Source organism: Euphorbia lathyris, chromosome 1 (genome assembly GCF_963576675.1).
Source record: "Euphorbia lathyris chromosome 1, ddEupLath1.1, whole genome shotgun sequence".
Taxonomy (NCBI): Eukaryota; Viridiplantae; Streptophyta; class Magnoliopsida; order Malpighiales; family Euphorbiaceae; genus Euphorbia; species Euphorbia lathyris.
The window spans coordinates 10938537-10950175 of NC_088910.1; the positions used below are offsets into that span (position 1 = coordinate 10938537).

Sequence of the window (11639 nt, forward strand, 5' to 3'; positions counted from 1 at the left end):
TTCTTCATTACAAAGCTCTTAATGCTTATTTCTATCAGAAATCTTCTAACAAGACTTCAATGGGTGTTGTTGTTCCACCATATCGTCACTCTAGACAATCATACCTAATCCATTATACTTCTCCAACGTAACACGAGCAACTTGTTCAACGATTAAATCATTGATGAAGACATCAACGATAGTCACAGAAGCAAATAGAAAGAGGCTCATCAATAAAGATACATTCTTACAACTTGTTCATTTTGTTAGGTAAGATATTTTAAAATCCTTGTGAAATACAAACATATATATTTTTTCAATTTTACCCTTAATTTTTATGAATTAAATTCCTCCATACTTCCACTTTATAGGCAATACATAGTGTTTAATTCATTTTCTTATAGTGGGAAGAAAAAAAAGTGTGAAATTGTATTAATTGCCGGATTGAATAATTTATAAAAAAAGAAAATATCTAATAATAGCATACTTATGATTATTATTTTTTTAGACCGTATAATTATGATTGGTTCTACAAAATCCAGTGGACTAATATTTATGACTGAAAAGACGATAAAGCCCCTAACAAATATTAAAAATACCACATAAGTCCAAAAGAGAGCCGTGGTGGTATTTGAATCACCACTTTCGAGTGAACAAAACCCTCTTTTCTTTCGCAAAGCCCAAACCCTAACCCTTGGCGGCTGCGAGAACTCTTCAGTCTTCGCCACCTCTCTTTCTCCCTCCCTTTCTCTCCCTACTCCAAACCCCTTTCCCCCAAAATCCTGATTTTACCCTAATTTTTTTGGGGAGATTTAGGGTTTTCGCTATCCAACTCATAAGATCTACTCACCTATCAATCGTATCTGGCCATGGCTACCGTTGCTCCTTCTGCTGAGAGTATCCTTTACTAGTTTTTCATTCTTGGGTATACTTTAATTTATCAGCTTTCTGTTTACATGTTGATCTGTTTATTTCTGATTGAATTTGGGGTTTTTGGTTATTTTGTTATTTTGTTTGGGTTATAGAGACAGATCCATGTCCGCTGATTGGTTTTGTTTTTTATGTTCAAGAGGGGAACCGGTATCAGTTTGGGTGATACATGGTTTATTGTTGTATTTAGCTGTTTCTTCTTGGATTAGTTGTGTTTAGTAATAGGTTTCTTGTTTGAAGTTTGTTTTGATGCTGATATGTATGCGCTTGAAAAGAATTATTATTAGAATCTTAGGGTTTATCTGAGATCAATTTTTTTTTCTTCTGATTGTGTTAATAATTCGATGGGAAATTTGGCTGATTGGTTTTACTGTGGCTCATCTTTATGGTGAGAACTTCAAAGAGATTTGTGTTCCTTTACCTTTTCTCTTACAGAAGCTGCAGATTTACTCCAGAATTTATCAATTGACTCACAAGCCAAGTCCCTGGATATTGCTGAGCCTACCAAGAAGGTAGCTTGAATATCAACTTGACTTTATGACATTTGTGAGGGTTGATGTTGTAGAGTGCGTGTTTTAAACATTGTTTTTATATTGGTGCAGGCTTCGGTTTACCAATATGGGGGTGTTGATTCGGGTGTTACTGCAAATGGTCAGATCCAGCCTTCTGAGAGGTCACTGACTCCGTTTTTACCGGATATAATGGATCCAACTTTGTGCTATCTACCTAATGGTTATCCCTCCCCCGCCTATTACTATGGAAGTAAGATTATACTGTATTAGTTTTATGATCTGTATACAAAATATCATATCTGAAACTTTATTGAACTTTTCGGTAGACATAATCTGTTAAAAAATTGACAGTTGGGAGTGTTATCTGTTAATAATATGTTTGTACTCATCTGCTTGTTTTTTTTTTTATTGTAGGTTATAATGGGACTGGTAATGAGTGGGATGACTATTCAAGATATGCTAATACGGAGGGAGTTGACATGTCATCAGTAAGTAGATTATTATCTGTAACGAGATTCTGTTGATGCCACTTTCTTACATATAAGTAGAAATTTGTTTCTTGAAATTGATCTCCAACCTTGTGATTTATTTGAACAGGGCGTATATGGGGACAATTCTTCTGTTATGTATCACAGTGGTTATGGCTATGCACCCTATGGCCCATATTCACCAGCGACCTCCCCTGTTCCAACATTGGGAAATGATGGTCAGCTGTATGGTCCTCAGCACTACCAGTATCCTCCTTATTTTCAGCCCTTGAATCCTACCAGTGGTCCGTTCACTCCTAGTCAAGCAGCCAATCCTCAAGGGGAGCCTTGCACTTCAGTTGGAACTGAACAAAAGCCCATACCTGTGGAAACAGCCAAAGTGAATTCTACTGGTATTGTCAATGGCGGTGGTATGAAGGGAAACAATGGGTCAACTCCCTATAAACCAATGTACCAGAATTCGTCTCTTAATTCATATGGTAGAGGTGTTTTACCTGGTGGAATTCCCGGGTCTGGTTATCAGGATCCAAGACTTGGTTATGATGGGCAGTACAGAAACACTGGAATGACTCCATTTTCGAAGGGTAACAATGCCCCATCTTCCAAGAATCATAATTATCGCCAGAGTTCCAATTACATGGTAAGGAATATTTTTAATATTCCAAATGACTTGAGAGTGGATGCTTGTCGGTTTGTTTTAGTTCTTTGTGGTAAATAGTGATTGAGAAATCAGTTGCAGGGGCAGATCTCTGCGTTTCTTTTTGTTTATGTTAGGGTCATAGATCCGATATATATGTATGAGATATTGCATGTGATTATACATTGCTTTATATTTTAGCTCAACACTGAACCTATTTGGTCTTTTGGGTTACTTGATATTTAATTAATTTGGTTGCTAATACTCATTATTTGTTCAATAGGGGTTGCAACAGTCTGGTCCTATTTCCGGGATGGGTTCAGCTCAGGGCTTCATGAACAGAATGTACCCAAGCAAATTTTATGGTCATTATGGGAACACGTTCAGGTCCGGTATGGGATTTGGAACTGGTGGTTATGATTCACGGGTTAATCCACATGGGTGGTTGGCTGTTGATAGCAAATACAAACCCAGGGGGCGAGGAAATGGTTATTTTGGTTATCGCAATGAGAATGTTGATGGTTTGAATGAGCTGAATCGTGGACCCAGGGCAAAGGGTTTTAAAAACCAGAAGGGCTTTACACCCATCACAATAGCTGTCAAGGGACAGAATACGCCATTAGTTGAAACTATTTCTGAAGAGAAGGAAGATTTGTCTGCGATTCCAGACCGGGAACAGTACAACAGAGCTGATTTTGCAGAGGAATACACCGAGGCTAAGTTTTTCATTATTAAGTCCTACAGTGAGGATGATGTTCATAAGAGCATCAAGTACAATGTCTGGGCCAGCACACCTAATGGTAACAAGAAGCTTGATGCTGCGTACCAGGAGGCTCAGCAGAAATCTGGTGGCTGCCCCATCTTTCTCTTCTTTTCGGTGAGCTTGTAGATGCAGTTGATGTACTTAAATTATCTTCTTATGTATATATTTTCATGGATTCTCATTCTGCAATTTTTTTTTGATCTATTTTGAATAGGTTAATACGAGTGGCCAGTTTGTTGGACTTGCGGAGATGGTAGGACCAGTTGATTTCCACAAGAACGTAGAATACTGGCAACAGGACAAGTGGACTGGCTGTTTCCCTGTAAAGTGGCACGTTGTAAAGGACATACCCAATAGTTTACTGAAGCACATTACCCTTGAGAACAACGAGAACAAACCCGTGACTAACAGCAGGGATACTCAAGAGGTTATTCAGCAATAAACATGTTTTCTTACTTGATCTGCTTCTATTACCATTCTCTGTAAATGTTAACCGCTTTTACACTGTATTTTGCAGGTTAAGTTAGAACAGGGACTTAAAATTATTAAAATTTTCAAGGATCACTCTAACAAAACGTGCATTTTGGACGATTTTGGGTTTTATGAGAAGCGACAAAAGATCATCCAGGAGAAAAAGGTTAAGCAACAGCAGTTCCAGAAACAGGCAAGTCTTCCAAGCCTGATAATTGCTATGCCACATAAAGTTCATATTTTGACCTGTGATTCTAAACATGCAGGCACCGGAAGCAAAGCCCGTCGAAGAGAAAAAAGATCTGGTAAACGGGACACATGAGCAGTCACTAGACGTTGTACCTGATGCAAAGGAGGAGCCTATTTCGATTGTTCAGTCGAATGGGGATCTGAAGCCTTTGGAGAACGGATCTGTGGACGACTCGAAGCCAGTTGTCTTAGAGAAGAGAATAACCGCAAATGGGATTGCCAACGGTTGCTAAGCTTCTAGCTCTGACACCAGCGGTCCTAAGGTCGGTCGGTCTTGTAAGAAATTGGTCCAATGGTGTTGCCAGAAGTGTCTAGTGGAGATCAGAAAATAGAATTAAACTTGCTGGCAGGCAATCTAGGGGCTGCTGATGTGAAGCTGTCTTGCTGCTAATTTTTTCATAGAGAGCCATAGAAAGTTAGCATTGAAATCAGCTGTGTTTTAGTGGCAAGGCAGAGAGAGAGGTTTAGGGCTTTCTTTTCTGTTCTTATAGTGGTTAGTTCCTGACAAAGTTTTCAGTACCTATAGGAGTTTGGGTTTAGGGTATTTTCTATTTTGGTGGTTTTTTTTCTTTTTTTTTTTATATATTTTGTTATGGTCTTTTTTTTATTATTAATTTTCCCTTAAAAACCTCTTTTTTTTTTTTTTTTTTTTTTTTTTTTTTTTTTTAAATATTTTGAGTTTTACATGTGTGGTCAAATTCTTCCTGCCTTGTAAATCTAGATCTAGTTTATCTGTGAAGCAGCTTTGATCATATTTTGTAAGAGAGCTAGAAGCTTGGTGGGAAAAGTATTTCAAATATAGTTGAGTGAAAAGGAGTTCTTCAATCTTTGCTTCTATGAAATCATTATTATTAATTATATACATATGGATGTTAATTATATATTATGTTCTACCAGTTTCCATAATTTACTTTCTATTGGGATCTAGATTTCATTTATTTGTGTCTCAATACATATTAATGTATCGGGGCTGCCCTGCTCGTTTTTACTGTATTTTTTTGGATTTTTGGGAGACCAGACGCGTAAGCTGTGGCAGTGACGTTCAATTGTTCATTTCCTCGAACCCTAGTAGAGGTTTCTTGATTCCTCTCTCCTGTGTGTGTCTGCATGCCAGGGCCTTCCGTTTTGCCACTAGGGCAGCGACCTTGAGATTCTAGAACTGCTCATTTTCTCTAATCATAGTTGAGGCGTTTTGCTTCCTCTTCCCTGTGCACTCCTGCATACCAGGACCTTTCGATTTGCCTCAGGAAACCAGGACCTTTCGATTTGCCTCCTCTTCCCTGTGTACGTTTGCATATCAGGACCTTTCGATTTGCTAGGAGGGTTTGTCCAATTCAACCATCTTTTAGCTTTTAGAGAGACTTCTAATTCCCTTTCGAGTGAGTGTTGAGTAAATAATAAATTACTCATTTCCTCTAACCATAGTCTAGGCGTTTTGCTTCCTCTTCCCTGTGCACTCCTGCATACCAGGACCTTTCGATTTGCCTCAGGAAACCAGGACCTTTCGATTTGCCTCCTCTTCCCTGTGTACGTCTGCATATCAGGACCTTTCGATTTGCTAGGAGGGTTTGTCCAATTCAACTATCTTTGAGCTTTTAGAGAGACTTCTAATTCCCTTTCTAGTGGGTGTTGAGTAAATAATAAATTACTCATTTCCTCTAACCATAGTCGAGGTTTTTTGCTTCTTCTCCCCTGTGCGTGTTTGCATACTAGGGTCTTTCGGTTTGCCAGGAGGGTTCATCCAATTTAGCGATCTTTAAGCTTTTTTAGACTCTCCTAATTCCGTCATTGATGGGTGGTGAGTAAATAATAAACTGCTCATTTCCTCTAACCATAGTCGAGGCGTATTGCTTCCTCTCTCATGTGCGTGTCTGCATACCAGGGCCTTCCGATTTGTTAGGAGGGTTTATCTAATTCAACAATGTTTCAGCTTTTAGAGACTCCTAATTCCCTCTCTAGTGGGTGGTGAGTAAATTACAAACCGGTTGCTAATTGTGTCCACTAGAGTTGCTCTAAATACCTTGTAAATCTCTATTTAAATCTTAGAAATAGTGTTTAGAAATGGTATAAATATTTTTTAGAAGATAATTGTTTTGTTTGTTGACAAAATAGTATATCTCGACATAAGTAATTAAAAGATTACTACAATACAGAAATATATCAAAGAAGTTTGAATTTACATCTTCAATATTATAAATCGTGATAGGACAATACTAGGTAGTGTTTAAAACTGTTTTTGGCATAACGATGCGACACATACTCTGCCTAAAAATGATTTCACTGTCCTTTTTTTTTCAAGAATGATTTCATGATGTCTCAATGAGCCAAATGTTGATATATATCTAGTGTGAAGACATTTTTTAAAATCTTATCAATAATAAAAGACAATAATTTATTTTGTCGTTTACTTGTGCAAGTCTAATTAATATAATATCCAAATATAGTGATTTACACATGTTTAGAGGGTTGAGGACTCGGGTAGGTGACATCATGGTGTGATTATATACTATATTAAAGCATTTTTATCTGTTGTTATTATAGGAACGATAATGAACAAAAGACTGTTATGTGTGGTGTGGATGTTTTTGTCTCTATCTTTTAAGTCTTTTTACCGTTCAATCAGAGTGTTTTTAAGTTAATTTTAAGTTAGATGTCTTGTTTTAGTTTTAATATAAAGTTTTGGGTAAATAATTTATTAGTCACATTCTTTTTACCTAACATATTGTTTAATTCCCTCTATTTTGAAAAACACATTATAAGATTTCTATCTTTTGTCAATATTAATCCTTTAGTCCTTCTGTCTAATTTTTTTTTTTTTAGATTTTTAACCGTTGTATTTAGCATAAACAGATAGATAGAAAATAACAGAGTAAAATGGTCATTCTGTATCGTACTATGGATATCCTGAAAACTAAGATATGTTTGCTTAAAACTCTAAAAAAATAGACATATGGACTAAAGGATTAATATTGACAAAAGATAAGGACCTTATAATATATTTTTCAAAATAGAGAGACTAAACAATATGTTACGTAAAAAATGAGGACTAATACATTATTTACCTATAGCTTATTGCATTTTTATGCTTTTCTAGTATAAATTAGCTTAATTTGCTTTAATTTGTGTTTTTTTAATTATTTTTAGTTTTAATTAAATAGATTTTAAGTTGTTAATTGAGTCATTAATTAAATAAAGTTTTAATTAGTTTGTTTGAATTAATTTTATGATTAATTAGTTAGGATTGCATTCAATTTTGCATTTTTTCACTTCCTTTAACGTTTTTAAATTCAATTGTCATTATGGTGGTGATTTAAATGCTTATTAATTGAATTTGAATTTGTAAATAAAAAATTGAATGTGATTAGGTTTTAGTCTTAATTCTTAGATATTAGTTATTAATCTGACTTTTGTTTTAATAAATTGCTAAATCTTTAATTGTTAGATTAAAATGAAATATAATTAATAAACATTTTAATTTTAAATTTCAGTTAAGAAAATAGATTGATGACAATTTATTAATTGAGTCAAAAATTGCTAAAAGAATCAAGGAGGTTTTCACCATGTTGTGTTGAACTAGGCAGTCTAAGACCGCGCGTGCCAAATGCCAAATGTGAAAACCCAATTGTTTTTAGAGTAGGCTCGAAATTTATAAAAATAGAACAAATCAGTTCATCTTATTAACATTAGTTATTAAAATTATATATTTATATATTAAATATTTACTTTTAAATATAAATTTATTATATATATATATATATTTTTTTTTTGAAATAAGGTAAACTTTATTAACTAAGATCATAAGCGAGAATGTCAAAAATAATCGGTGGTGGACAGGCCCACTCACCACGAACAGATCTAGATGTAACAGCCTTAGCTAAGCTATGAGCTGCTAAATTCGCTTAACGTTTTACATATGAGAATGAACATGAGTTCAAGGCTCTTAACAAATCACAACAATCATTCACTACATCCGATAAATAAGATAATTGACGTTTTTGCTGATGTATGGAACTAATAACCACGAGACAATCTGATTGGACCTCCACATGGCTGAGGTTAAAATCCTTAATCCAGGAATGAGCCTCTCTTACCGCCATTGCCTCTGCCAACGGGGGATCCGTGACATCCGCAAGGTGCCACATTTTAGCAGCAAAACATCTACCCTGATGATCCCTCAGCAGACACCCATAGGAGCTGAATTTATTCTGGTCATCCACACCTGTGTCAATATTGCACACATAGCTTCCTTCCGACGGTTTCTTCCATTTTGCGATTACGACCGACTGTGGCTGGGGGTGTTTTAGATTGACGATTTGAGCTTCTCTCCAGTCGCGCAATTCCGATAAGGCCATACGGTGGATTTCTTCTGGTGTCTGTTCCCTATTATTCCAAACCTTATCGTTCCGCGCTTTCCAAATACTCCAGCAAAGCATCGCTACTTCATTTCCCGTCCCTGACGCCCCTCCGATGCAATTTGAAAGCTAGAAGATGAGATCTGTGACCGTCCATACCCTATTGTCCTGAAAGAAGATTTGCCACACTCGGTAGGTTCGCGGACAGCCGATAAACACATGAAGATCGTCTTCCCCATAAGCGTTGCATAATGGACAACAGTTTGGGAGGGAGCTTCGCCGGGAAGCCAGGTTACTCATAGTCGGTAAGCAGCTTGTGCAGATCCTCCATAAACAGTTTTTAACTTTTGGGGCCACCTGTAAATTCCAGATTAAGTTCCAGTTAATCATAAAGAGATTTGCCGTGTTAGAAGGGCGGGATCCAAGTGCTTTGAGATAACCACTCTTTATTGAGTAACTACCGGACTTTTCGTCAGGCCAGAACCAGTCATCCTCACGCTGCCTCCTTCGCGCCGGAATTGAACAGATCAATTGGACATCCCTTCTATTAAAGATTCTACTGATGAGATCAAGGTTCCAAGCGCCATTTTCATTTAGCAGATCCTTCACCAGACCAGTAGGCAGTGTGGTATCGAGAGGGCTGGTAGGGAGAGGGAGGGAATCATCAAGAAGCCATGGGGAGCTCCAGATTGCGCTGGTTTCACCATTCCCAATTTTCCTTCGGAGACCCATCACAAGAAATTCACGTCCCGCCAGGATGTTCCTCCACACAAAGGAAGGGTTATGACCCAAAGGAGCCTGCAAAAAATCAGAGTTAGGAAAATACCGAGCCTTAAGTATTTGAGTCACCAGTGAATCCGGATTCTGCAATATCCTCCAACTTTGTTTTGCAAGTAAGGCAAGGTTGAATAGGTGGGTATTTCTGAACCCGAGTCCTCCGCTTGATTTAGGCCAGCAAAGGTTCTCCCAAGATTTCCAATGAAGCCCAGAAGATGATGATCCTGATGAGTTCCACCAAAACCTGTTCAGCATTTTATTGAAGTCGTCACAGAATTCCTTTGGCATGAGGAAGATGCTCATCAGATAGGTTGGGATCGATTGAAGCACAGATTTGATGAGGACTTCCTTTCCAGCACGTGACAGGTATTTCTCTTTCCAATTATTAATGCGTTTCCATGCTCTATCTTTTAAGAAGCCAAATGTTTGCATTTTGCTTCTTCCTACTACAATCGGTGCTCCTAGATAAAAGCCCATGTCATTGACTTCAGAGACTCCAAGTTCATTACACACCGCTGATCTAGCATCAATCTTCGTATTGCCACTAAAAAATACGGAGGATTTCTGAAAGTTGACACACTGACCTGATGCCTGTTCGTAACATTGTAGACAGGCTTGAACCTCTTTTGCCTCATTCGCATTAGCCCGGAAGAATAAATAGCTATCATCGGCGAAGAAGAGGTGTGACACCTTAGGAGCATTACGTGATACCTGAGAGCTGTGAATTCGACCTGCTTGCTCCTTTGCAGCTAGCAGTGCCGAAAGCCCCTCAGCACAGATCAGAAACAGGAACGGGGAGATGGGATCTCCTTGTCTCAGACCTCTCTTTGGAATTATCGGGCCAATTTCTCTACCATCTTGAACTACCATATAAGACATAGTAGACACCAGCAACATTATCCATTGAATCCATCTGTCTCTGAATCCTAATTTCCGTAACATATTCTCTAGAAAACCCCATTCGATTCTATCGTAGGCTTTACTCATATCTAGTTTTAGGGCAGCCATACCATGTTAACCGTATTTTAGTCCGTGGAGTTTATGAATTGCCTCATAGGCCATAATAATGTTATCGGAAATCAATCTTCCTTTAATAAACGCACTTTGTGTACTTGAGATAATGGATGGAAGGATTGCTTTGAGACGATTCGCCAATATTTTTGAGAGGATTTTGAGTAGGACATTGCATAGTGCTATAGGCTGTAAATCTGAAACTTGTTCAGGATTACTAATCTTCGGAATAAGAACGATTAGGGTATCATTCAACTTTTGTGGGAGTTTTCCAGTCCCGAGAATAGAGAAACATACCTCGCACACATCATCCCCCTATTATGTTCCAAAAATGTTGATAAAATGCCGGATTCAGCCCGTCAGGACCCGGACTTTTATCCGGATGCATGGAAAAACAACCCTCTTTTACTTCCTCCTTAGAAAACCTTTGAGATAGCTGATCATTCTGCTCTCTTGTTACTCTTACTTGTATAAATGGGAGCAGAGCTGCATCATTGTTTCCTTGGCTTGTAAAAATATCGCTGAAATAATCTACTAACAAATCATCTAGCCCGTTGCCATTCGTTCGCCAATTTCCATCCGAATCTTTAAGTTGTGAGAAACTGTTCTTTTTCCTCCTATTTGTAGCATATGCGTGGAAATATTTAGAATCAGAATCTCCATCTTGTAACCATAACAATTTGGCCCGTTGTTTCCAGAAGTCCTCCTGCTTCCTTAGCGTCTCAGCATATGCTTTTGCAGCTTGTTTGAACCTATCCACACCATAAGCATCACGTCTCCCCTTAATCTCTTGCATCTGAACTCGAAAGGCATTTAATAACCGACTGAAATTCAAATCTAAGGTCGAACTCCACTTCTTGAGAGCCTCTGAACACACAGCGATTTAAGTTGGAAAGAGACCTTCGCGGAAACTAATTCAAGGAATCTTGTTACTGTCTCGTCGGATCACTCGGCAATCCTCTTGGAATGTAAGGTTTGGATACAAGGCTCTAGTATTGAACGAAGCGTGGAAGTCGGCCCCAGATGGCAATATTACAAAAAAAAATCGATATATATATATAAGTGAATTTATTCGGGTTGGTTTGGGTATCAATTCTAAAGCCCGAGTCCAACCTGGTCCAAATCCCCTAAATTAACAACTGATTGTAGTTGTCGCCGTTACAAATTAAATTTTTTTGCCAACAGTGAAAATCCTTAATTTACTAATGACGACTCACCAATTTTAATAAATATGGCAATTTTATATCAACAAATAAAAAACGTAAGATAATCACTAAAATGATTATTTATATTAGACAAAAAAAAATAGAAACAAACAATTTTCAAAAGAAGTAATCACTTTTATGAAACTAATTGAACTAAAAGTTCAAGTTGATAATTAAGATTCAATCATAAATTTTATATTAATCTCTGATAATCACACACTATGCAATAAAAAAATTGCGATTCAAAATAAAATATCATGTCCAA

At 37.3% G+C, this 11639-nt stretch overlaps 1 protein-coding gene across 1 annotated transcript; it reads left to right on the forward strand.

The window, feature by feature from the left end:
* The first annotated feature begins 636 nt into the window (after window positions 1-636).
* On the forward strand, window positions 637-4915 carry LOC136221651 (YTH domain-containing protein ECT2). Its single transcript, XM_066009062.1, has 9 exons — window positions 637-876; window positions 1345-1421; window positions 1512-1671; window positions 1836-1909; window positions 2019-2549; window positions 2830-3423; window positions 3524-3736; window positions 3827-3973; window positions 4047-4915. The coding sequence occupies exons 1-9, from the start codon at window positions 849-851 to the stop codon at window positions 4260-4262; spliced, it is 2040 nt and encodes a 679-aa protein (XP_065865134.1). The 5' UTR covers window positions 637-848; the 3' UTR covers window positions 4263-4915.
* Window positions 4916-11639: the final 6724 nt, after the last annotated feature.

Bases quoted from the DNA above. Each gene is read 5' to 3' on its own strand.
- LOC136221651 (XM_066009062.1), top strand. From the start codon at position 849: ATGGCTACCGTTGCTCCTTCTGCTGAGA. The intron at 877-1,344 runs GTATCCTTTACT...TTTCTCTTACAG, and splicing joins CGTTGCTCCTTCTGCTGAGA to AAGCTGCAGATTTACTCCAG. The intron at 3,974-4,046 runs GCAAGTCTTCCA...CTAAACATGCAG, and splicing joins AACAGCAGTTCCAGAAACAG to GCACCGGAAGCAAAGCCCGT.